At 43.9% G+C, this 27,345-nt stretch overlaps 1 protein-coding gene across 1 annotated transcript in view; it reads left to right on the forward strand.

The window, feature by feature from the left end:
- The window catches only part of TBX21 (T-box transcription factor 21), a 64,501-nt gene that overhangs the window by 33,158 nt on the left and 3,998 nt on the right, over positions 1-27,345 (forward strand). The window contains exons 2-4 of the mRNA XM_084808262.1: positions 21,252-21,406; positions 26,819-26,940; positions 27,108-27,266. Of these exons, the coding sequence (XP_084664388.1) occupies positions 21,252-21,406; positions 26,819-26,940; positions 27,108-27,266 (436 nt within the window). The remainder of the gene's footprint in view (positions 1-21,251; positions 21,407-26,818; positions 26,941-27,107; positions 27,267-27,345) is intronic.

A 27,345-nucleotide genomic window follows, 5' to 3' on the forward strand; every position in this document is an offset into this window, starting at 1 on the left:
ACAGGGAGAGAAGCAGGGAGCCCGTAGGCAGGGGTATCTACTGCTCCCCCTCCTCCTCATCACCACTGCCTGGGCCAGAGCAAGAGCCAGGTGAGCAAACAGGTTGCAATGGTGAGGAGGAGGAGCAAGTCCAGGGGGCTCTTGTCAGTGGGCCCCTCCCTCAGCAGGTGCCCAACCATGCCTACCCTTGACACTGGCCCTGCAATAGGTGGTTGTGAATCTGCAGCAGTTACTTTGAAGGACAACCTACAAAAGTTTCATATTGGCAATGAATGAGCTATCTTTTCCATACCACTCTTAAGGACACTGAGCTTTTCTACACAAGGCATTTGTTGTGCACTCGTCATTTGCTACGCACAGTTGTTTATAGGTTGTTTAGAGGATGTCATGACCCTCCAGTTCCACTTCTCTTTATAAATAGCACTTTCAGTGACTTTTTTTTAGAGCACGAAAAATATGGTATTATTTCTGATGGGGAAAGACAGCGCAATTTCTTGTGTATTTGCACTATTCTGCTATACCACAGTGCCATCTAGAGGTTATGTAGTGGAAAAGCAGGAAAGGAAATGTGCCTCGTGTAGTGCTCAGATCTCAGTTCTTCGACCAAACCGAAAGTAGATGCAGTGGATTAACAGCCTCATGCAGAAAAACCTACTGTCTGTTTTCCAAGTCTGGACTGCAAATACACAGAGATCTCTGGAATTCTGTTCCTTGAAAGACTCTCCAAAGCCCAGCCTGTGCATGGTGTTAAGACCATTTTATTCAAACTACATTTGATGGCCAGGGACAGGGAGAAATAGGGTAGATTAATAATCAACAGACATATTGCTTCCTTCCCCAAGGCCTTTGGATCAGGGTAGAGAGGTCTATAAAGCAACACATCCGTTTTATTAAATATTTTCCCCCAGCTATGGAGTATTCTGTTTTCATGTCTGAGAAAGTGCAACAAGTACTTGTGTGCATCAAATATGGAAAAAATGTGCATTTTATGTGCAATAAAACTGAATCTGCAGAAAGGCCTCTGAAACAGATACAATGTGATGGAGATTACATAGAAATTAATCCAACTGTTATGTGCTCTGACAGTGTACATTCACACCAGATCTGTGGGGATGGGAAAATATGACAGGACAGCCTGTTATGGATCACTGGCTTAATGGTAAATCATCCTCATATGATGTAATAGTGTGCTGTAAAGACCCCATTCCTAAATTGGGATCTTGGAATTCAGGTCCCAGTTTAGCAAGCCTCAGTTTCCTCCATCTGTAAGATGGCCATAATAGAAACTAATTTCATAGCAATGTTGTATAAGGTTTACATCCAGAGAACGTGTTATACAATTGACTAGTGGTTAGAACACCTGCAAAGTTCTGTGTTTGCAGCAGGTTGGAGGATGGCATTGGAGGTGGAGGGAGGTTAAGAGGGCTTGTGCTGTCTCCCGCTCATCGTCTCTGAGTGGTTATTGTGGGCCGTGTCACGTTCCCCCGGCAACATTGGCTCAGGAAATAAGCAGCCCACCACACACCCTGTTGAGTTCTTTTTGTTGTTTTGCCATGGTATGATGATGGGTTTCAGCTCCCCTTCTGAAAAGTCAGTCTATGCAAAGTGAACCCCCCTCCCGCCCACAGCGTGCCATGGATCCACCAAAAGGTCATAGAGTGGGGCAGGAAGCAGATATGCCAAAGAGCCAGGTTATTTAAGAGAGGGAGCAGCAGAACCTCTCGTTCAGCGATTGTGGTTTGTGTCTTCAGGAATGGCCTTTTTCTGTTGGTTTCTCGGCTTCCCTTTTGGAGAAGCAAAATATAAGAATGTGCGATGTGTTTGAAATTTTGGATTCCAATGTTAAAAACATGTTAAATTTTGAACTGGCAGGAAATTCTTTTGCATCTCTGCTCCCAACAATTTAAGGACGTAATCTAGTGCAATTTTGGTGCGGTGCCTTGTACACAGATGTTTCCCAGAGCACTACAGAACCCTGTCTCGTCCCCCCTATGATATCTTGGATCGCATCCAGTATTTGCAAAATATTTCAAAATCCAAAATACTAATGGATATCAAATGATTTCACTATATATATATAGGATAATATTCACATGCCAAGATATTGGACAAAACTGGAATGCATTTCCGTAGGGCTTTTTTTCCAGTTTGCAGTAACACAATTATTTATCCACAATAAAGTTTAAATCTTCAAGTCTCAATCAGTCTAACCTTATGAATGTTTACTCTGAAGTAAGTGCCACTGAGTTTAATGGGATTCACTCCCATGTAAATGGGCACAGGATTGCAGCCTAACAGTGCATTTCTATGTCTGTCTACTGAGAAGGACGTTCAGTTGGGTTTACTCCCAGGTAAATGTGTGTAGAATTACAGCCTTAATGTATATTAAATGAAGTTTGGGTAGTACGTATTTCTTAGAATCCTGTTTTCATGCTTTGGAAGTCCTATAACTGGAGCTCAGGTTTCTTGTACTGTTTTTTTGTTTTGTTTTAATTGGGATTTATGTGCTATGAATATATAGTCATAGTGATAACTTGCAAGACTTTGTTCAGTCATTCCTGCACTGTGAGTACCTGAGAGTCAAACCACACTCAGTGTGGAGTGTGGGACTGAATATCCCCATTGCTCCCCACCATCTCTATGATTTAAAAACAGCTTCCAGTTGTTGGATTTGGATCTGGATGTGTAGGCTTTAACCGTTTCCTCCTGATTTAATCCCCCCCCCTTCCCCATGAGAGGGGGAACAGGTACCCATATTGTCCCTGTCATTTTCCGCTTCATTGCTAATAGCAGTTGGGGCGGGAGGATTTAAGTCAGTTGGAATGGAGCAGGGGGAAAGGGTTAAACTGCCGCTCCCTCTCTGGTGCTATAGCCCCAGTCCAAAGTGGGAGCCCTCGCAACTGCTTTTAACCAAAGAACAAGACGCCAGGAGGTCCAGTCACGGATTTCCCACTTCACATCTAGTTTGGCTCTGAGCTGCTTCCAGTGCCTGACAAATACCATCCTTTGTTGTTGTTCAGTCATTCAGTTGTGTCCGACTCTTCGTGACCCCATGGACCACAGCACGCCAGGCCTTCCTGTCCTCCACTCTCTCCCGGAGTGTGCTCAAGTCCATATTCATTGCATCTGTGATGCTATCCAGCCATCTCATCCTCTGCCATCCCCTTCTCCTTTTGCCTTCGATCTTTCCCAGCATCAGGGTCTTTTCCAGGGAGTTTTCTCTCTTCGCATTAGGTGGCCAAAATATTTGAGCTTCAGCTTCAGTATCTGTCCTTCCAATGAGCAGTCAGGGTTGATTTCCTTTAGGATTGACTGATTTGACCTCCTTGCCACTAATAGTGCCAGACATATTTCCTGTTGCCTCTCTGGAAGACGCTTTTTACATAATTTAGCATACAAACCAGGAGGTCAATTCAGGTTGTATCTTTTTTCAGAGTAGGTGGCAAGCATCTCAGTCTGGGCTTTTTCTAACCCTTTCCCGCACTGCCCAGCCACTGCAGCCATGGCCAGTTTCAGATTTGACAGGGCCCTTGATAAAGCGAACTGTGGTAGGTCTCCTCGGTCGGTGGGTCTTTGGAGGCTTACCTGGACACGGCAGGCCAACAGCAGCGCTCTAAACAGTCCTACAGACAGCACCGGGTGGCTGATTCAAGCCACCGTTTTAATTTCGCACTTTGCCCCAGAGTGATGCTATGTCAGGGGCATTGTGGGAAATAAATATGGCAGCTAGAACCAGCTGCCCAGTGCTGCTGAAAGCACCAGGCCAGAAATTTATTAAATGAGGGCCAGGGCAGTGGGCCCTGCAGGGGTGCTGTTGTCGTGGCAACTGCCCAAGGATACCAAGTGCGGATGCTTGCCCTGACACAGCTTCCATTCCTGCATAGGAAACCAAACTAAATGTGAGGACAGTGGGCTTAGGTCTTTGCCGTTTAAACTACCCATTCTCCTTTTGTCTCATTTCTCCCCCCCCCCTAATATGGGTTTGGTTTATTAGTCAGGCTGCAACCTCTCATTGATTCAGCGATTCAAATGCTTTTTAATCAACTGAAATCAATCCTTGATTCATCAGGCAACGGATTTTTTATTTTAAAAATTATCTTTAGTATTTGTCCTTGCATAAACTGCAGGTGGCTGACAGTCCTGTTGTCCCATTCCATTCTCTACAAGAGACAGCACCTGCCCTTACATGAACAAGAAAGTGTGCTTTTTCCTTCCCAAGTATTATTTCAGTCACATGCAAATGTGTGTACATTTGCAGAGCAATCCTATGGTGGGGGTCAGGAGAGGTCTGCTGTTCAGAGCAGAAAGATTTGGGAGGTGGGGTAGAGAATTTACTACATCCGCTTCAGGCTGGTGCAGTTTCTGGCTCTTTTGGGGAGCATGTCAGGTGAATGAGGGAGATGAGGTTTCTGTAGATCCGGTGGAGGCTGGTGGTGCCAATGTCAGTGTGGTGGTGGATCCACTCCAGGTTTCAGTCAGAACCAGTCAGAACTCTAAAGGAGCTATCCACTTTGGTTAGCTCCTTTAGAGTTCTGACTGAACCTGGAGCGAATTCACCTTGGAAAGCTCCTTTAGATTTCTGACTGGTTCTGACTGAAACCCAGAATGGATTCACAGCCCCACTGACATCGGAGCCACCAGCCTCCACTGTATAGTTCCTCAGCTGTCCCTGACAATGCTTTCAAACCTCAGGACTTCCAGTCCTCCACCAGTGGGCCAACAATGGTGGCAGAAAGTTCCATTGCCATCCAGGGAGGACCTCCATGGGTGAACCCCACCTCCACTTGCGGAGGGGGCAGTCTGTAGAATCCTATGACCCCTGGTACGCTATCCCAGGGACCATAGGACTGCATCCTTAATGGATTAAAGTTCATTTGATTAAGTGATTAAGATTTCTTAATAATTGCATGGCAGGCCTATTTATTAGGACTGCAGACTTTAATTGGCTTAATCGATAGTTTAATCAAATAAAACTGTAGTTCATTAATCTGTAGGGGCCAATTTTAATTGATGAAACTGAGAGGCATAGGCACACTTCCTTATTCTTAGCAGGTATTTTGGTTCCAGTCTGTTAATACATTTTTTAAATTCCTTATTACATTAAGTATTGCCTTTCCTTGTAACAGTAGGTAGTATCCAATGGTAGTCCCACTTAGAGTAGACCCATTGAAATGAATGGGATTTAAGATGGTCAGGAATAACTTAAGTCCCATTCATTTCAATGGGTCTACTCTAAGTAGGACTAACATCGGATACCACCCCTTGAGTGAAAGTCTTTGTGTATTGGACTGTAAGTCATGTTGCATTTCCTTCAAATTCTTAACATAGCTTCTTTGCCAAGGCTTTGATAATTTGTGCATTTAGTCAAATAATATTTTAAAAGGCAAATGACTGATCAGTTAAAACTTCTGTTCTGGGTGACGGTTGGGCTCGTTATCCATGTTATGGAAGCAAGTGCATATAAAGAGACTGCACTACCATTTACTACATTCTCACCCATGCTCTCTGGGTGGTTACTTGCCTGATACCTTGGCGTGATGGTTGGGAAACCTGAGAAGAGAAAATACATTTCCGTTCGTATGTTGGCAACCTCCTGTTCTTTTTTATAGACACACTTCCTGTCTGAAGCAGCAGCAAGCTGACCAGATGGAATTGGTTAGTTAGAAGGCTTTGTTCCAATTTTGTTTTGCTCAATTATTATTCCTTTACTTAGTACAAAGAATATTGATACAGCTATTCTAATAAACATCTGCATAAGAAAGCAGAACCCTCAAAGTGTAGGGGAAGGGGGGGGATGATGGTTGAGAAACATCAACTATAAAATTACTTTTTATGCTGTCCACTTTTCCTCCCTTCCCCTGCCTTCCTTCCTTTTTATACTGTCCACTTTTCCTCCCAACCCACCCACCCACCTTCCTTCCTTCCTTCCTTCCTTCCTTCCTTCCTTCCTTCCTTCCTTCCTATACAGTCTACTTGTTCTCCCTCCCTCCCTTCTTTTCCTTTTGCAAGCAACTTGAAATCTAGAAGTTTTGAACAGTCTAATTCCTGATATATTCATTCCTCCACACCTGCCCCCTGAGGATGTGTTTTCTTCCCCTGCCACTCAAGCACCATGCCATTCAGTTGGACTGTTCCCAGGTCCAGAAACTAGAGGTGGGGTGGGAGATAACATAATGACCTGGTTCATATGACATGACAACCCACCGTGGGTTGTCAGCCTTGTTTGTTTCAGGGTGGCTTGTCGTGATGTCCGAACCCTGCTCAGTTTCCTCAGTGTGGTTTGATAACCATGCACAAGCCACCCTAAGAACCCATGGCTTGTTGTTGGTTCGTTCAGGGTGGCTTGTTTTCAGAGTGGCTTGTCGTGATGTGTGAACCCAGCACAATGGCTTGTGCATGGCCAGTTGGGAAGGGTTACAGAGCTGCCTGGCATGAGCGGCGAAAAACTTAGTCACTCCTCGTGATCTCACTAATGATATCCCCTCTCTGTTACATTTTGAAATGACACTAGTCAATTTACTTCTTCATTTTGTCACCTCCCTAGACAGTGACACCTTTCCACCCACCCCATACACACCTTTAGGGAAATTTGCACAAATGTAACTTAAAAAAACTTTGAGGGGATTTGCACAAATTTGCTAAAGTGCAGAAGTTACTGTGCTTTAGTGAATTTATGCAAATCTCCCCAAAAGATTTTTTAAAGATTAAATAAAGTTAATTTTGTGCAAAACTCCCAAACATCAAAAAACAAAACAAAACACTAAATGTACTCAAAGGTGAAAAAAAAAATCTACAAAATAAATTCTACTCCACTACTGAGTGCATTTACACTCACTAACGGAGTAGACTGCTGAGGTTGTTCCACAAAGGCCCATGGGATATGTGCTGGGAACAGGTGGGAGGACTAAGGGGGAAATAAGCCACATCAAGCCACAGAGTCCCTGATTATCTGTTGGAAGAAACGTGCATTAGCAAGTGAACAACCGAGTCACCTTATTTTCAGGGTGGCTTATCGTGCCGACCTAACCGGCCCAATGACTAACTTAAGTGCCATTGATTCCAACGGGTCTACTCTAAGTATGGCTAAATCTGGATCCAACCCATTATTTTATATAGGTGTAACTGAATAGAAGCACTCTGCTGTGGCATATGCATTTTTCATCTATCTGTTTGCAAATATGCTATTTTCCAGTCTCTTAAGTGCATAAACTACACACACAAAAATGTTTTTCTAAATGATCCATGATCTCTTGGAGGCTTTCTGCCTTTTAAAAGTTGACACTGGTAAAACATAACAACAACAACAACAACAACAATAACAAGAAGAAGCATTTATTTATACCTGGCATTTCAGCATAATGCCCTCAAGGTAGCTTACAATATTTTTAAATAAAACACAGTAAAATACAGCATCAACATAAAAACATCCATCACCACCATTAAAAATAGAAACAGCAAATATCATCGGGATAAAAGCAGTAGCTAGAATCAAAGAAAGGATCTTAAATACCATTACAAGTGTGAAAGAATAGTTCAGGCTTTGCCTGATGTAAAGGTTAACCTTGGCCAAGCAAACATGCCTAGGGAGAAGGTTCTATGGTTTGGGTGCCACCACAGGAAAGGTCCTCCAGCATATTACCATTGCTTTCCCCAACCCAGCATCTGCTGCCTAAAGCAGCCACCTCTTAGAATTGCCTCCCTTCTGGCTCCCAGAACCCCCCTGGCTCTCGTCCTCCTCTTGGCAGTTGCTGTCTGTGAACTGTGGTGGTGCAGCCAGGCTATGTTAGACCCTGGATTTAATGGTCTTACCCCCCCCCTTTAGATTGCCCTGTGTATTACTTCAGTTGTGAAGCACACAACTAACATTTCTCCCCTCCCCTCCTTCTCCAGCTGCCATTCCATGCTTTAAGACATCTCCTACATTCCTGGCAAGTTAGAAGAAAGAGAAGACCGCTTGCCAACCCTGATAAAAATAAATAAATACTCTGAGCCTCTGCAATTTTGCATTTCAAACTCACTTAAATCGTAGCACCTTCATGACTACAGAAATAAGATGGAATTTGCTTCAGTACCAGCCACTCTCTGGGTAGTCATTTGGGGGCCCCTTGGGCTGTGGAGCCCTGGACTGATAGTGGCGAGGGAGACCCACTCAGAGGTCTGCTTCTCACTTAACAACCCAGAGTATGGGCTACGTATGGGTTACTGTTGAATTGTGGGTTGCTGTTGAATTGTGGGTTGTTATGTGCAAACCCTGCACTATGGTTTAACTATAGATCACAAGCAACCCAGGAGGAGAACCCATGATTTGTTGTTGGGTTGTGAACTCTGGGTTGTTGTGGTTAACAACCCATAGTTAAACCATAGTGCAGGGTTTGCAGGTAAGGACAACCCACGATTCAAGAACAACCCGTACTCAACCTGTACTCTGGGTTGCTGTTACGTGCAAACCAGGTCAGTGAGAGAGGCCCACTGAAGGCATATTGCCAAAGCCCCACCCTACCCCACCCCAGAAAATCTGGAGACGCCAGTGAGCTGAGGTCTGAGGGAACAGTGGCTTGCCTATTGAATTTGCAGCCGAGATGAGATTTGAACAAGGGCTTCCTCCCTCATGCTGTTCAATCACTGTACTACCTCAGCCAATCCATCTGAATCTTTCTGTGTTTAATTTTTGCTCCAATATCTGGTTCTTCTTCATACAGCATATAAAGTTCTTTCTTTCCAGTTGTCCATCTATTATTGTCAATGACTCAACATGATCCATCAGTTTGGCTTAATACTTTCTATTCTGCTGGGATGAAGAGGCTCAGAGTTCTGGACTAAAGCCAGAAATGTTGATTGAACATCCCTTCCCTTCAGAACCTGTAAAAAGGGGATGAGTGGACACAGATTACTCTGGAAATGTCTACCTCTAACAACTGCAGCCTTTCAGAGATTTCCCCTGCTTTCAGGAGGCTGGTCAAGCAGGAGCACTCTGACCCGTGAGAGCTCCATGGAAAATATGACTCAGTAGCTAGAGAATACTAGATTCTTGGCTGTGTATTAATTCCTCCCTGCTCCAGTTATCGCTCCCTAAGGATAAAACCAGGATATAATGCTAAGGGAGACGGGATGGGGATCATGCGCACACATGCACACGGGCACACACAGACACGCATATGCATGTGCATACCCACACTCCCTCCCTCCCTCCCTTTCATAACTGGAATTCCTGCTGGTGTTAATTTGATGGTACAGTGCATCAGTCTTTGCGGGTCAATCCAGACTTCTTCCAAAATTTCTTGGGGGAAGTATGGAAGCAGGCATTCTGGACAGAGAAGCAACACTCCTTTTCAACCAGTAATGAGTTTATATTCATACATGCATGGGGCCACACATTGCTTGTCTCCCATCCTGAAACTTGCTTTCGATGCCAGGGCTTTGACCTGGAAAAGATAAGGTGCCTCTGAGCACATGCAGAGTGCTTTTTCTTGTCCAGTGCATAACCATAAGCAACCCTCACACTTCTAAGATAAAAGGGTGTGACTTTGAAACATGGCAGGAAAGGGTGTACCTGGGAAAGTTGTGTGTGTCTATGCTGATTTGGTTCCTACCTTCCAGCATTCTGGGCAATGAGCACTACAGTACAGGAGTGATTGGCCAGTACTTGTGACTTTTCAAATATAATTTTGTTCTACTAAAACTAATAAACAATTGTAATTGAAACCTGTTACATTTTTATTTAATATTTTGCTGTCTTGCATGACTTATGATCCCCTCCCCCCAATGTATTTTTGGACACATTTGCCCACCACAGAATTTCCTGCTATGGGTCATATGGCTGGGTTGAACCTCAGCCCCTCTAATTTCAGTAATGCAGCACCCATACAGAACGAGGCTAATTATATTATTACAGTAGGTGCAGGGGGGAAAGGAAATCATTCACATCTGCTGTTTGCTTATTTTTTTTAAGGTGCTGGAATTCAAACCTGACTTCAAATCAAATTCTCTGATTTATTTATTGATCTATTTAAAATATTGTATCCCACCTCTGGAGAGCTCAAGGAGGCTAACAACAAAGATTAAACAATATGTTATTTTTCTTAAATAACCCTTACAGTATAAAACTAACACAGCAGCAGAAAATAACAGAACACAGCAATAAAATTATTCAACACCCACAGATAGTTCAAAACCAAATTCACTAAAACAGCAATTCACAGGCCAAATGTCTTCATAAAAAAGAGTGCTTTTACTGTCTTCTGGAAGGCCATCACAGAGGAGGTAAGACGTGCTTCCTTCAGAAGGGAATTTAGAAGGCCCTTCAGAAGGGAATTAGATCCTAATTTGATAGATCTGCTTAGTGTTATATTGCAGCAGTGAAAATAAACTCTGCATATACTCAGAGGTGATTTTATCTGATACTTCAGATGCTGTCTTAAATTTAACCCGTCTTGATCTCAGTAACATTCCAGTATCTTTCTATGTCTTGAGTTGAATGTAGGCGTGTGTGTAGTGGCTGGCGGTGGGGGCAAGGCTGGCAAACTGATCAGGACAGAGTAAATCCGGAAGAGGCACAATATATTTTTAATGAGGGGTGACCACCACCACCACCCTCTCTCCATCCCAGCGGGACTGGAATCCTGCCTATGGATGGGCTGTTTCCTCTTGGGATTTAAATTCACCATTTAATGGGATTAAAATGTTGACCTAGCCTTTCCTGGAGAGCTGCCCATTGGAGAATGGATTAGTTCTTTTTGCATAGAGATGTTCCCAGCTGGGGGGCAGGCGTGTATACGTCTGCAATGGAAGAGAGAAGCAGGGTGTATCAGTCGGAAAGAGATCGGAAGAGGGAAGTTTAACTTGATCCCATGAAATGTGATTTTGAAATGTTTTACCCTTGCCATTTCAAATATGCAGCCTCGAGAGGAACTGGTTTCGATTCTGGGATGAGTTTTGAATGCAAACATTGATTATGTTTCCAAATCATGATGTTATACGGTGCTCGCAAAATAGACTAAAAATTAGTGGAGGGAGGCAATGTTTCTGATCCGTTTTTTAAAATAGGCAACCTTCTGTTGGAGATAGGAACAGACAAGCTTCAAATTGTATGGGATTTTTCATGGGACAGCAGGAGTTTGCTGCAAACTCTGAACGCTCTCAATACTCCTGAACAAAGCTGCATGCCGCATTAGGTCTGGTGCCATCTCTTCAAGCAGTCTGCAAGAAATGAGCTTTAGAGATCATTTTCAAAAGGAGATGTGCAATGCAATCTTATGCATGTATACTGGGACATCAGTTCCGTAGAGTTCATTGAGATTTACTCCCAAGTAAGTGCATATAGGATTGCACCCTAAGCAGCACCATTGTGAATGCATGTTAAATATTGGCTGATGGTTTTATTTATTTAGTTCATTTCCTACTCAAATTTTGAGCTCATCATTCTCTTGAAAACGATACTTTAACTCAATTGAAACTTCATATTTCGTTAGACTAATAATGCTTTTCATTACTAATAAACTAGAAATGAGGCACAGAGAGGTGTGAGGTATAATGGATAGAGAGTGCAATTGGAGGGCGGGGGAGTGAGTTCAAATCTCAGCCATAAAATCAATCTGAACTTCACCTGAGTGCTTTTGAGAAGTCACTACCTCTCAGCCTTACCCTCCTGTACCATTCTTGTGAGGATGATTTTTTTTTAAACTGTCTTCTAGGCATAAAAGCAAGAAAGGTAATGTGATCCATTCTAGCTTACATGTTTTGATTTATTTATTTTCCTTTGGTTTCTAAATGTGTTTGGCAAAGCTTGGAACCCTCTTTGTGGTTTTGGCTGAGAAATGCAGAAACAGTGCTGGTGAGTTGAAGGCCAGGGGTATTGGTAAAGTCTGTGGTCAGATGAGCCCATGGTTTAATCCTGTGTGTGTTTACTTGGGAGTAAGTCTGGGTCTCAACTTCAGACTAAAGAAGCCCTGGAATCGAGCGTTTCCATTTATGTGTGTAATTTGACTACTTAAAAATATATTGTACTTGGCCCTGATCCATGGACATGTACACACAGGGTTGGATCCAGACTTAGACATACTTTGAGTAGACACCATTGAAATCAACAGGACTAAAGTTACTCATGACTAACTTAAGTACCGTTGGTTTCAATGGGTCTACTCTGACTAAGTCTGAATCCGACCCACAAACTCTTCTGTGCACATGTTTCTGCAGGGCCAAGCAGATGGAACGGCACAATTCAGCTGCTGCTGGTGAGAAAGAGAAACTACGTCTGGATTCCGTCCCTCCCATGTGTTTGGCTGGTGTAATTATTACCACTGCTGACACTTTCAGAACCAGCCCTCCTTTAAGGGCTTCATACAGCATGGGGACCTGTTCTAGCAAGAATCGTGGCACATAGCATCCTGAGTGCTGAAGGTGTATGTGCATGTATTAATTGGTATTTTATTTACTTGGGGCACAATCCTATGCATGTTTAGACAAAAAAAAAAGTCCCAGAACTCCCAGCATGCCCCAGCCAGTCATGCTGGCTGGGGCATGCTGGGAGTTGTGGGACTTTTTCTGTCTAAACATGCATAGGATTGCACCTTCAGTGATGCAATCCTATAATACTCACAGAAGGAGGCTATACCGAATTCAGTGGGATTCGATTGGGAATTGACACACTGAGAATGGGTCTGTAAAATAATTATACCTCTTCGTTTTTCATGAAGGCAGGGTGGCTTTTGACTTTTAACACATCATTGAGCAATATTACATATATTTTAAAATAAAATTAATAAAACAGTATCAAAACCAGTAAAGCAGAGGAGCCAGCTTAAGGGGAGAGGTGTTTGGTGTGTGTGTGTGTGTGTGTATGTGTATGTGTGAGAGAGAGAGAGAGAGAGTTTTTTTTTACCATCCTTTTTTAGAGCATCCTTTTGGTTGTGCACATTGCATCCAACGCGGCAACCATTCTTGCTGGGTTGGGGCGGTTACTTATTTTCTGAAATTGTTGTTGACAACAATAACAATATAGCATCATCATCAATGAACATGGCAGGTCTGCAAAAATAATGCATTCTGCAAAACATCTCATATTTTTGCAGAATTTATTTTGCAGAGTTTAAGTTTCCAGGGCTGTCCACCAATCTAACTTAATGTGAATTTTGCAAAAGTTTGGGGAAGATACATTTTTACCTTCAGGTTTAAGACGTTTGCTTCTAAGGGGGACATTTCTCAGTGGTTCCTAGCTTTGGATATGTAGCAGAAGGAATTTAGTTTCTTTTAAAAACAAATTTGGCACAGGGAAGGGGGAGCTAGTCTACTGCAAGGCCTGCATGTTCAGTGGGCTCCTACAGACGACAGAGTTTCAAGAGTTTTTGTTTGTTTCATTTATATCCCAACTTTCTTCCATGGAACTCAACAAAGCATACCAAGGGTCCCATGTAAACTCCAAACCAGGCACTGACCAAATTAGGGTGGGCATGTATCCTACTTTACAGAGGATAGTCCTCTGTTTGAAGGCATCTGTCTGATGAGGCTTTACAAGTAGCTGAGGAAAGAAGGGAAGTGAAAAGCAAGGGAGAAAGGGGAAGATATATCCAACTGAATGCAGAGTTCCAGAGAATAGCAAGGAGAGAGAAAAAGGCCTTCTTAAATGAACAATGCAAAGAAATCGAGGAAAACAATAGAATGGGAAAGACTAGAGATCTTTTCAAGAAAATTGGAGATCTCAAGGGAACGTTTTGTGCAAAGATGGGCATGATAAAGGACAAAGAAGGCAGGGACCTAACAGAAGCAGATGAGATTAAGTAGAGGTGGAAAGAATACACAGAAGAACTATACAGGAAAGATCTGAATGTCCCTGATAGCCATGATAGTGCAGTCCCTGAACTTGAGCCGGACATCCTAGAGAGTGAAGTCAAGTGGGCCTTAGGAAGCAATACTAACAACAAAGCTAGTGGAGATGACAGTATTCCAGCTGAGCTATTTATGATCCTAAAAGTTGATGCTGTTAAAGTGCTGTACTCAATATGCCAACAAATTTGGAACACTCAACAATGGCCACAAGACTGGAAAAGGTCAGTTTACATTCCAATTCCAAAGAAGGGCAATGCCAAAGAGTGTTCAAACTACCGTACAATTGCGCTCATTTCACATGCCAGCAAGGTGATGCTCAAAATCCTACAAGCTAGGCTTCAGCAGTATATGAACCGAGAACTACTGGAAGTACAAGCTGGGTTTCGAAGAGGCAGAGGAACTAGAGATCAAATCGCCAACATTCGCTGCATCATGGAGAAAGCAAGAGAATTCCAGAAAAACGTCTATTTCTGCTTCATTGACTATGCTAAAGCCTTTGATTGTATGGATCACAACAAACTGTGGCAAATTCTGAAAGAGATGGGAGTACCAGACCACCTTACCTGTCTCCTGAGAAACCTGTACGAGGGTCAAGAAGCAACAGTAAGAACCGGACATGGAACAACCGATTGGTTCAAAATTGGGAAAGGAGTACGACAAGGCTGCATACTGTCGCCCTGCTTATTTAATTTATATGCAGAGTACATCATGAGAAACACCGGGTTGGATGAATCACAGGTTGGAATTAAGATTGCTGGGAGAATTCTCAACAACCTCAGATACGCAGACGATACCACCCTAATGGCAGAAAGCGCAGAGGATCTAAAGAGCCTCTTGTTGAGGGTGAAAATGGAGAGTGCAAAAGCTGGTTTGAAACTCAACATAAAAAAAACGAAGATCATGGCATCTGGCCCCATCACTTCCTGGCATATAGAAGGGGAAGAAATGGAAGCAGTGACAGATGTTATTTTCTTGGGCTCCAAGATCACCGCAGATGGTGACTGTAGCCATGAAATTAAAAGACGCTTGCTCCTTGGGAGGAAAGCTATGGCAAACCTAGACAGCATAGTAAGAAGCAGAGACATCACCTTGCCGACAAAGGTCCGTATAATCAAAGCTATGGTTTTCCCACTAGCAACGTATGGCTGTGAGAGCTGGACTATAAGGAAGGCTGAGCGCCGAAGAATCGATGCCTTCGAACTGTGGTGCTGGAGAAGACTCTTACGAGTCCCCCGGACTGCAAGGAGGTCAAATCAGTCCGTCCTAAAGGAAATCAACCCTGACTGCTCATTGGAAGGACAGATACTGAAGGTGAAGCTCAAATATTTTGGCCACCTAATGTGAAGAGAAAACTCCCTGGAAAAGACCCTGATGCTGGGAAAGATTGAAGGCAAAAGGAGAAGGGGACAGCAGAGGATGAGACGGCTAGATAGCATCACCGATGCAATGAATATGGACTTGAGCACGCTCCGGGAGAGAGCGCAGGACAGGAAGGCCTGGCGTGCTATGGTCCATGAGGTCACGAAGAGTTGGACACGACTGAACGACTGAACAACAACAACGATTATTTGAAGAGCTGTCCAGTCTCAGTCCAGTTTAAAGATTAAAAAAAAACAATCACAAGGGAGAACAGGGGCCTTTGAGTTGTCCAGCAACAGTTAGCACGTGATCACAGTCTTCCCCTACCTGGTGAGATGTACTGTATTTCTGTTTAAATTGTATTTATTATTTCTAAATGTGCATCTCTAAAGAAACATTAGCATATGCAAATATTCTGCATATCTGTCTCTCCCCACGCCCTCTTTTGGGTGATACATTTCCTCTTTTTTGCAATGCGTAAGTAGCCACCATAGACCATACTGAGACCTGGTTAGCTTCAGCAAAGTGACTGTGTTTTCTGGCCATGCCCTGGGACACCTTTATTGTTTGTCCCCTAAAGAATTAGGGTGAGGGGGAGTTTCATTCTGCAATTAAAACTTTAATTAGCTAAAGCAGTGTGATGCTTGCAGCCCCAGTGTTTGTATTTTAAATAGCCATTTGCCTTTGTGGTAATCTGCTAAGTAAACTGTTGAGCCAGGCACTCCGCACGTGTTTTGGGCCACACTCTTTGTTATTACTACATACACACCTAAGCCCTGGCTCTAAAAAACAGGTTTCTAGCTTGGCCTGAGTCCTGCCTTAAATTAAGCCCATCTACATACCTGGGATTAGGGGAAGGCTTTCCATGGCAGAGGCTATGGCTTCCAGATGCAGTTGAGCCCTCCAGTTTTAGAAATAAAACACTGAGTATATCTGCGAAGTAAGCACCATTAGAATATATGTACAAAATTGCAAAGAATCAAATCTTTCTTAAAATGTTTCTAGACCTCATGCATGTTAATATGAAATAAAATTCAGTAAATGTGTAGAATGTGGATGCATTTTTTTTGAAGTAGGGAACAAAATCTGACCCATTAGCTAAAAGTACATTTTGAACGTGATTTTGTTGTACAGTTGCTGTAATCTGCAAAACACATATGGTTTCGTACCTGTGGTCTTTTCATTCAAGATGCTTGAATTGTTTTCTACATTTCCCATGTCGGTCTGTAAATTGGATGAAATAGCTACGTTGGCTTTTGGATTCAGTTATTAGATAAAGCAAAAATAAGCAAAAAACAATCCTATACCCAAGATATTCATGATATTGAAGTTTAATTCAGTAAGCACACTAGTTTGCACAGTTTTCCAGTCTGCATTTTTCAGAATTTAAGTTCACGTTTTGGAAATGTAAAAAGAATCAGTTGTATTTTTGAAATTTTAAACTTGGGAGGTACACAAGTACTTAAAAAAAGAAAGTTTGGGTGAGTTATAAGGTTCCAGTTTTCCATAATCTTGCTAATTCTGTGACCACACACACACACACTTCCAACATCATCCATACCTGGGAATATTGAAAAATATTGGAATCGGGAGAATAATAAATGTCAATATTTGCAACCAAATTTGAGTTATGAGAATTCGTTTTGAGATGTCTTTCCCCTTCCCCTCCTCCCCCATTGATTAATTCCAGGAGGGTCCGATACACTTCTTTCCACTAGGACCTAGTGACTAGGTAGTTGGAAAATTCCACTCAGATTACCACATTTTTAGAATGGCAATATCTATTTGTATGCATGCGTGGGCGGGGGGCTATTAACCTGGCTATTAATTTTTTCCTTACCTCACACTCAATGCTAGTCAATGATCCATTCTAAATTTCCATATACTTAAAAAGATCTACTGTGTCATTTTCTGGTTTGGGGGCTTCTTCTGGAGGTGATTGTAAGGTCTTTTGGTTTGGCATTAAGTGTTGACTCACACATGTCATGTACACTTCTTGGTGTTTCAGTACTTGACTACAAATATGTACTAAACATTTCTAATAATGAATATTTTAGTCATATCTGAAGTATTATATTTTTAGCAGACTGAATATGCTTTAATTTCTTAACAGTTGCTGTGGGGGAAGGGGAATCTTCTTTGTCCCTCATACTTAATCACCTGCTATTTTTGGCAGAAAGGTGGGATACAAATTAAATAAATACATAAATTCATGAGCAGGAAAAGGCATTTTACATTTATGTTATCCTGATTACTATTCTCCCTATCCTCCCTAAATTCTCTGTTATACATGCTGTTAGATTTAGGTGGATTTTTAAACAAAGAAAAAACAAGGTATTGATTTTGATAAATTGATACTTTATTGTTTTAAAGTTCATTATTATTAAGACGTACGTGTGCTTGGTTGGATCCAGGCTAACAGCACAAACATATACACACTTACCTGGGAGTAAGTCCCATTGAACTCAGTGGGGTGTATGTATGAGTAGTGAAGTATAGACTTACACTGTATGTGAGTTTAGCCATGACTAGTATCACTGATTTTGTTAGGAACTAAGTGCATCTGGGGAATGCTGGGAATTGTAGGACTTTTTTCTGTCGAAAGATGCATAGGATTGCACCCTCAGTCTTGCTACAACCTGTTTGTTTTTAAAGCACCGCTCATTTGAATTTCTGACAGCAAAAAGGGAAAATACGTGGAATTCCATAGGTTGAATTATTTAATTTTGCCAGACTTCCAAATCTGTGAGAAAATTCCTTTCAGCTTCCCACATGTGCTACTTTGATGCTCGATGCAGCCTTTTGCTCCTGACACAATGGCCCTTCCTGTACCCTGTACAGCAGATTGAACGTGAGGAAACTTTACTCCCTCATGCATACGGCATGTGGTGCGGAATTGGGGAGGGTTCTATGATTCTAGAGCTGATCTTTCTGCTTTAGCTTTTCTTTGGCTGTATTGAAGTGTGGGGAGGGTGATTGCTAACGAATTACACCCTGATTAGCATAAGCATGGGCAGTCTTATCGTGACACAGAGGCCTGGTTCACATGTAACGAGATGCCACCCTGGGTGAATTTCCCTGCGGGACTTCTGGTTGCAGTAGTGGCCATTTTGAATATTCAAGCTGCAGTGGGGTTGTGCCATAGCTCGTTATTAAGCGTGAACCTGGTCAGGGTGCGTTGTTGGGGTGGTTGACAAGCCGCTCGCAACCCTAAAACAGCCCGTGGGTTGTTTGTCAACCACCCCAACAACTCACCCTTGCTGGATTTGCACATAATGACAAGCTATGGCGCGCCCCTGCCACGGTTCAAATAATCAAAATGGTGGCCACTGCCGTGACAAGAATTCCCTGTGGGGAAATTCACCCATGGTGGCTTCCTGTTACGTGTGAACCATGTCAATATCTGCCTCAAGGAACAGAATTTAGTCCCCACTGGAAGGGTAGGAGATGGATAAATCTAGCACTTGCCAGGACCCAATCCACTGAGTAGTTTGCACAAGCCCCATTGCAATGAATGGAAACAGCAAATGCAAGAGCTCCTGGTCATTTCAATTAATCTTGCCTGAGAATCACTTTTGTGGATTGAGCCCCATAGAAATGAATGTGCCTGGCTATGTGTGCCTGTGTGTGTGTGTTCATGGGAGCAGGGAGGGGAGAATTACTATTTGGATTTTCCACCTCAGCTATCAAAAAGTCTTAGTCTCGCCCTGGGAATAAGCTGCTCAAGCCATCCGCTTCTTGTCCATCGGTCTGAGCCTTTCTCTGTTTCTCTCTCCCCTTCTCGCTTTCTCTGAAAATAGAAGCGGTGTCTTATTTCTGAACTGGAAATGTGGCGGGGAGGGAGGGAGGGAGGGGAGGGGAGCAAAAGGGAAGTGGTGAGGCAGAGAATTTGGTTAAGGTCAGTGAGGGTAAGAAAGAAAAAGAGCTGCTTCCACACCTGTCACGGTCAGTTGAGCAGATCTTGAAGAAGGAAAAGATGGAGCGTGTGTCATTCTCTTCGAGTGGCCCTGCTGGGATGGGGTGGACAGGTGGGGAATGGCCTGGAAATATATTGACCACGGGAAAGTAGATCATATAGAACTGAACTACTAGGGCTGGATGTGGCAATTGATGAAGCCAGCTGGAGAACGGACAGCACATCCCCCCTTCCCTCCCTGAGGGGAGAGGTGGGGACCTTATCGCCTTCTTGGTGCAGCATGGAAGATGCTTGGTGCAGCATCTTCTTCCTCTCTTTGGAACAGACCGATTTAGTGTGGAAGGGAAAGGCCCGTCCTGCGGGCGTTGTCAGTGGAGGAAAAACCAGGGCTTCTCTCCTCTACTTAAGCTTTGAGCCACAAAGGCTCCTGTAGTACACGCACACACAAAATAATTTAAGGGGAAAGAGACAAGTCTACATTGGGATAGTGTGGATAGGAATATCAAACATATCCTGAGGTATCCTGGGTTCAGATCCTTACTCTTGCCATGAAAAGACCTCTACGTATCCCCGAGCAAGCTATCTTTCAGCCTAACCTACCTCACAGGGCTGTTGTGCGGAGAGAATGAGATGATCATCATGTCGTCGTTGTCGTGTCCCCCCCCCTTGCAGCTCTCCAGAGGACGGATAGGACACAAACAAGAATGTATTTTTATTCATTACGTTTTGATCTTCCCTTCCTCCAAGGAGTTCAGGGCAACATACAATGTTCTTCTGCCCTCCCACATTTTATCCTGACAACAACCTTGTGAGGTAGGTGAGGCTGAACAAGAGAACCTGGCCCAAGGTCCCCCATGAACCTCATGGCTGAGTGAGGATTTGAATCGGTGTCTCTCTGCCCCGGCATGGTCTGACACTCAACTCATGCAAGTTAAATAATAAATAACTGGAAGGGGGAGATTATACAACTGTAAGTGCTGCAACTTATTCTTCTCATTCAAAATACTAGAATTCATGCAATCAAACTGGGTGGTTGTAGGTTCAGGGCATGAAAAGGAAAAATTTCTGCACACATAGCAGCATTAATATATGGGTTGGAATTCATTGCTGCAAGCTGATGTGATGGTCAGTAGGTTCGATGGCTTTTGAAAAAGGGAATTTTCAAATGAATGGAGGATAGATAGGGATATGCATGGCTGAGCTAAACATAAAATCTTCATATTCAGTAGCAGGATACGTGTGATTACCAGATGCTGCTTTGTGAGTTTCCCAGGAGAACGTGGCTAGCCACAATTGGGAGAAAGGGTGCTGGGCTTGACTGACTTCTGTAGGGGCAGCCCAAGACATTTGGCTGCTGCATGCAAAGGACCTCGATGGAGCCCCCATTCCATGTACAGAAGCCGACTGGATCCTGTGTACAGAAACCAATCTGCATTTCTCCTAATGCGGTCACAGATTTGGGGATTTGCGAACATTTCGCAGAAACAGGCACTCCCATTCGCATTCGGGGTTGAGATTGGGACTTGTTTGCATGATTTGTGAAATCCTCGGACATCCTTACTCTGAACAGGAGCACTCCATGCAGCAACGTTTCGTTTCACATCCCACTTCTAACTGGTTTACGGTGGTTCAAGCTCTTCTAGGCAAGAAACAGCTTCATTAGGTGCATGGAATGGGCTGGGAAGTTAGCGTGAATGTGCATGACGTGAGGTTACCCTGAGTAACTGCGGTTCGGGGAACACCTTTATGCTTCCTCGCCACAGACATCCTTGCATAGAGGGTAGGTTCGGGGCTGGGTGTATTAGCCATGTGTCACCAGGGATGTGGTCAGAGGTGCTGCCCCATAGTCCCTTTCTACCTGCGAATAACACTTGTGGGGAGGTGATACGTTGATTTCCTCTTTCCTAAACTCCTGCTGTAATTTTCCTTGAGACTCCTCCGCTTAGATGCACCAAAACTAAATTCATTAACTGAGCTGTCCAAAGAAGCTGAAATGCTGAAGTGTTGTGATTATGTTTCCTTAAAAGCAATGTCCGTTCTGAGTACAGGCATGACTCGCGAGTGGGGAATGCGCTGCGTCTGAGGCAAATGTCTGACATGATGGTCTCCTTTGTGTTTCTCCCTCCCTGATCCCTTGGTCTCTGCTCCCAACTAGGAGGATGTTCCCTTTTCTGAGCTTCAACATCTCTGGGCTGGACCCTGTGGCTCATTACAACATCTGCGTGGACATCGTGTTAGTGGATCAGCACCACTGGCGGTACCAAGGCGGGAAATGGGTTCAGTGCGGCAAGGCAGAGGGAAATATGCCAGGTATGTTGAAGAAATCTGTTCTCCCTCTTCCTATAGACTCTGTCTCTGTCCCGCCCTGTGTTAACCTTTGCCATGTCCAGCTCCTTCCCCACCACCCCATTGCTTAGCAACTGCGATCTGCTTCCTTCTCTTCCACACATGGGACAAAATAGCTGCCAGCATGACTGAACTGGGACTGACGTGGAGACTTGGCCTACCATAGGAGCTTCATATAAACCAGGGGGGTTCAGCCCTAGGGCCAAATCCATCCTGCTGGGGTCCCAGTCCAGCCCTCCAGGATTCCCTAAATGGCCATGCACCTTCCCCTGGCCCCACCCCCTCTCCCCCCAACCATCAATGGTTCAGTGGTTTCCTGGCTTCTGCACAGTTTTCTCCCCATTCTGAAAGGTTGGTGTGCCTCTCCTAAGGCTTAGTTCCTGGCAGTAAAAGCTTTAAGCTAAAATATGTGGGTGTTTGGGGGGCCACCCCTTTTTGCCTTTCGCCCCACCCACTATTGGAATGCGGCCCCCAAAAGCTTCCCTGAAATGGCATTTGGCCCTTGGGCAGAAAGAGGTTCTGCACCCCTGATATAAATAATAGTCAGCTTCTTTAACAGAGCCTTGGGCTAGACCTACACTACTGTCTTATAGTGGTATTGAAGTGCACTGATAACTGCTGAGGCACATTACACATTCTGTATACCGCCATCGTAGTGTTATTTCCTGCTTTTTATTCCACATTATCCAAAATACTGCAACGACTGTCACTGAGTGTCCCACAAGGTATAACTGCACAAGAGGGATATAGTGTTACCATGATGAGACCCTAATGATATGACACGGGGTGTAGATCTGGCCTAGAAGTGTTGTCCATTGTTTCAAATGTGTGGAGGCCTCAGGCCCAAACTAAACACGATGCTACTCACATTGCTGAGTCTTGCATGGTGATTTAAAAAACACAGAAATAGCCGGTGTGTGTGGGTGGGTGTGAATTAAGCTGGTTTGGAACCATGTTGGGAGGGGGATTAAGCCTTTTTCGACTATCATGGTCCCAGTTGGAATCACGTTCCCCTCACACACACACACACGCATGCACACCGGGTATTTGTTTAAAAACACACACAAAGCCATACAACATGAATAACATCATGTCTAGTTTGGCCCTCAGCTCTCCAACCGGTATCTTCATGAAGCTGAGGATAATTAGAGCAAATCACCTCAGATATATTAACTCCATAATCCACGTGGCTCAAGTGTTGGACCAGGACTGGGAAGATCCAGGATCAAATCACTACCCAGCCATGAAGCGCACTGGGTAACCTTGGGCCAGTCCTACCTCACAGGACTGTTGTGAGGATATAATCTGGGCAGGGAAAAATAATGTGTGCTGCTTTGAGCCGGTGGAAGAAAGGCAGAATATCAGTGTAATAAATAAATAGAGCAAGAGGATGCAGGGCAGAGGCTAAGAGAGCATGGTAACTTAACTAAGTCTACCCAAGTTCATGGTTTGTGTGAGATTTAAACTGAGGGCTTCCTAGCTCCCATGCTGCATGCTGCTACCTGTATCCTGCCGTACATGATTGTTCTAATGAATAGAGAGTATGTGTGAGAAGTGCTTTCAGCACGTAGAGAAAGCACTATGTCAATACCATGATGATGTGGTGAAGGAAGCATACCCGACACGTGCTCCGAGGCATTTAGAACTACTTCACATGTCCCAGGGCTGAGCTCTGGTGAGCCCTGACTCCAAATTCAATTGTGAATCTTATTAGGGTGCAATCCTATGGCTGCTAGTCACCAGCTAGATGGCCATAGGATAGATCGGTTCCCAGGGACTGACCCCGGAGCCTGTGATCTGAGGTCGATTCCAGGAGAACAGGCCCCCACTCCCTCCTGCACTGCCTCGTAGGCGGCATGGATCAGCTCTGCGCTCGTAAGATCACTGTGAAAACGGGGCGTTTCTGGGGGCAGGGAGGTCGGAAATGCCTGTACAACACATCCTATGTGTCATCCGGCTGCTGCTTCCTGCGCCCTGAGGTCCCGCGGCTAGACAGCTGAAATCGGCTGTCTAGCTGCGAAAGCAGGGAGGAGGGAGCGAGGAGGAGATCCGCTCCTCACCGCTCCTCCTGACCTGCACTGGATAGGCAGTCGCCCCTGGGGTCGGAGGTAGCAGTCGATCCACATAGGATTGCTCCCTTATTGATTTCTGTATTTTTAAAAATATATATATATATTTCTGTGCCACCTTTAAGAGCTATACAGACTCCTCAAGGCAGTTCACACAACAGAGCTATAATAAAATCATAAGTCAATATAAAAAACCACAAAACACACCAGCTTCAGCAAACAGTAAAACAAGCAGCAACAGTTACTGATATTTTATTCTTGTGCCAGAGCATGCTATTGTTGCTATTAATGCTGTAAATATGGTTGCTGGTTTTATTTGTTGGCTTTTGTTGTTGTTTTTATTTTTTATTTTAATCACGTTTAATATTTTAACTGTTTCTATGCATTTTTATTGCTGTAAGCCACCTTGGGAGGGCTTCTGCCCTGAAAGGCGGCCAAGAAATATCTTAAATGAATAAATGACCATCCTGCTGATTATGTATGCATGCACTGATTTGGAATATCTACTGCTTTTCAACAAAAACGTCTCAAAGTGCTTCACATAGGACCGGGTGGCTTAGAAGCATGTTTCAGTAAAGTTCTTCACTGTCTCTGCTGAGCTGAGCTTTCAGATGTAGTGTTTCGACACAAGGGGAAAGGGACAGACTCTCTCACCCTCCTCACTCTTGGCCGGCTCTACCATAAGGGATTGAGGTGGACACATCGGACAGAATAGGGCAGCAAATTGCTAGTGATTTACTTAGTATTTTAGAGAGAGGTGTTTGTGGGATTTTCTGTCTCAAACGCCGAAATAACTTGGTTGGCTTTGGCTGCTATGCACCTTGACTTGGGGTGGGCAAAATGCCTTCAGATGGCCCCACTGATGTCTGCTTGGGTTCTGTTCGATTTGGCCTCAGCAATGTGCCGAAAAGCCATGTCTTCCTGGGAGCACCTCCCACCCCCTAAATCTGGGAGCAGAGCAGGTAACGTCTGGGTCAGGACTACTCCTGCCAAAACAGTTCTTCTCAGAGACGGTCGCTTGATGCTGGTGTTGTTGCCAGGAAATTGAAATGGAATTTAATGGAATGTCAGGGCTTTTCTCCAAAAATGTCATGGTTGGCCATATTTGACCATTCCTAATGGTGAGAAAATGTTGAGAAGTTTGATTCTGGGACATCGTTCTGATGTAGCTGGATTATTTGAGATTTCCTCCCCGCACCCAATCAGTTTGCCCCCAAGTTACATCTCCCCTTATGGTGGGAGGTGCAAGTATCCAGTAGACCTTAAACAAATTTAATGAGGAACTATTTATTTATTTATTTATTTATTTATTTATAACCCACCTTTTTTCCTCTTGCAAAGGACCCAAGGGGGCTTACATCGTTCTCTCCTCTCCATTTAATTCTCACAACAACCCTGTGAGGTAGGCTAGGGTGAGAGACAGGGTTATATATATATTTATATATTTTATATATAAATATATAAATATTTATAGTCCTCCATCCTTATGTACTCAAGGCAGTTTACAACATCAGCAGGGAGCTCATTAATAAAATCATCACACCAATTTAACTTTAAGTTTCTCTGAATCTAATCGAAAAGGTCTGGGAAAGAAATTACCTTTTTTCCCCCACGGTCCATCCGCTGCTGCTTTCCCCAAATGTTCTTCTCTTCTCACGAGCTTTGGCTCCATCCAGTGGCATAGATGCATTATTTCACGTTTAAAGCACATTGGTGCAAATCTTTTCTATAGTATAGGTAACTTGCTGGTTACCATCATCCTGCCAGCAAAAGAAGCAAAATTCTGTAATATGGGCAGTTTTGCAGGCAAGACAAAGCTGGCAAAGGCATGAAAGGTAGAAGGTGGGGTAGGGGGGAGCTTGATTGTTGGCAGAGAAGAAGGTGCCAACCAAAGATCTTTTTATCCTTTTCGAACATGCAAACATCCTTCAAATAAATAAATAAATAATCAATAAACTTTGCTTTAATTTGCTGCGATCTATTATTAACTCTGCTGTTCCTTAATTTATTTTTGAGCCTTGTTTAATTGTTTGAATGGTTTATAATGTTAACTGCCCTGGAAGTATTTGTTCTGAAGGGGAGGCTATACATTTTCAAATATATTCATAGAGGTCGGTGTAACCCTGGCATAACAGCAAAGCAACAGGGAGGGTCTGGATCCACTGTGGATGCAGTCAGTCTAGAGGTAAAATGTATAAGAGGGATAGAAGGACTAACAACAGAGTACTTCTGTCAACAGTACTTGTGCGGAAGCCAAAACGTTTAGCTTAAAATATATTTTATGGATACTCTGTTGTTAAGTCTTTCTATCTTTCAAATATATTCATAGATATATTAAGCTGTACAAATAAATAGAGGAAACATTGCAATTCATTTTCAATACATTATATTGGGCTGGTTTCAGGATCTGCCTTCTGTGGGCAGAAGGGCTCTGCTCACTGAAAGTGTCCCCTCCTGATTTTCAAGGATCCACAGTCACCGTAGCTCCCCTCATTCCACGGCGTCCCCTAACCTTCTGTGTAGCATTTTCAGGGGGCTGGAGGGGCTCCTGTGCAGTGGGCAGGGGGAGGGCGGAGACAGGGATGTTTGCTTCCACCCAGTTTCATGTGGCTAAACCTGGGTCCAACCCATTATTACTCAAATCAGTTCTATTTGCAGTACTAAAAGAAATTTAAAACGTTTCAGAATAATGGCAGATTATACACAAGAAATCATCTTTTATTATTCACATCGCCCTCTTCAATAGTTATTCTTCCTCACACTCTCTCCGTTTGCTGAAATCAATACATGCATATCGTTCTGCCTTTGAGGGGTTTATCCCCTGATCCTTTTCTAGATTCTACATCGCAGCTTCAGTTTAATCTTCAATATGTCCAACCTCTGGCCTTCATCTGGGAGCTGTAGTCCTACACATTTGGAGAGTGCCAGGTTAGGGAAGACTGGGTTATCTTCTTTCAGATAGGGTCTTGGACAAGATCATCAATTCCTCCTTTGCAAATCCATGAGCGTAGCTCTTCTACAAGTTTTAAAACCAGTTTCAGCCCTGCTTATTTATCATGGCTTCCAACCAAGGAAACCTGGGAATTGTAGTTTCGTGAGGGGATTGAAGAAAGAGCTCTCAGCATTCTATTGGCTGAGGATTCTTGAGGGTTCTTGGCAGGAAGCCAGCTAAAGTGGTTTCAAACCAGTTTAAATATTTGGAGTGTAGACATGCATATGGTTCCACATTAGGCCTCCTATGTGCTTTGCCCTGGACTGAGGCAGGGAGGCTTTGAGATGCTTACCAGAAATGCCATCTTCCCGGCAGGGAATCGGACGTACTTGCACCCGGATTCTCCCAACACTGGAGCCCACTGGATGCGGCAAGAGATCTCCTTTGGGAAACTGAAGCTCACCAATAACAAAGGAGCATCTAACAACGTCACGCAGGTAATGATGGTGGGCTCTTGGGGTTGGCCGAAGCCATTTTGTTACCTCCCCGCCTCCTAAGCAATCGCCCCGCAAAACCCAGGAGGTTGAATGTCATGGAATATGCTGAGAAGCCCCCCGCCCCCCCAGATCGTGTTCAAATGAATCCTGTCCCGTTTGTCCGGCAGATGATCGTGTTGCAGTCCTTGCACAAGTATCAACCCCGTCTACATGTCACCGAGGCCAAGCAGGGCGAGGTGGACGAGGCACACCCCTCCCTCTGTACCCAGACCTTCACTTTCCCAGAGACGCAGTTCATTGCCGTTACGGCCTACCAGAATGCGGACGTGAGTTTTCATGGGGAAGGGAGCACAGGCTGTGTTTCAAATGGCAAGCTTTCATCCTTTGGGTCATGGAGGGCTGAGG

Source organism: Heloderma suspectum, chromosome 6 (genome assembly GCF_057233095.1).
Source record: "Heloderma suspectum isolate Gila_16-S chromosome 6, 16-S_ref, whole genome shotgun sequence".
NCBI classification, from domain to species: domain Eukaryota; kingdom Metazoa; phylum Chordata; class Lepidosauria; order Squamata; family Helodermatidae; genus Heloderma; species Heloderma suspectum.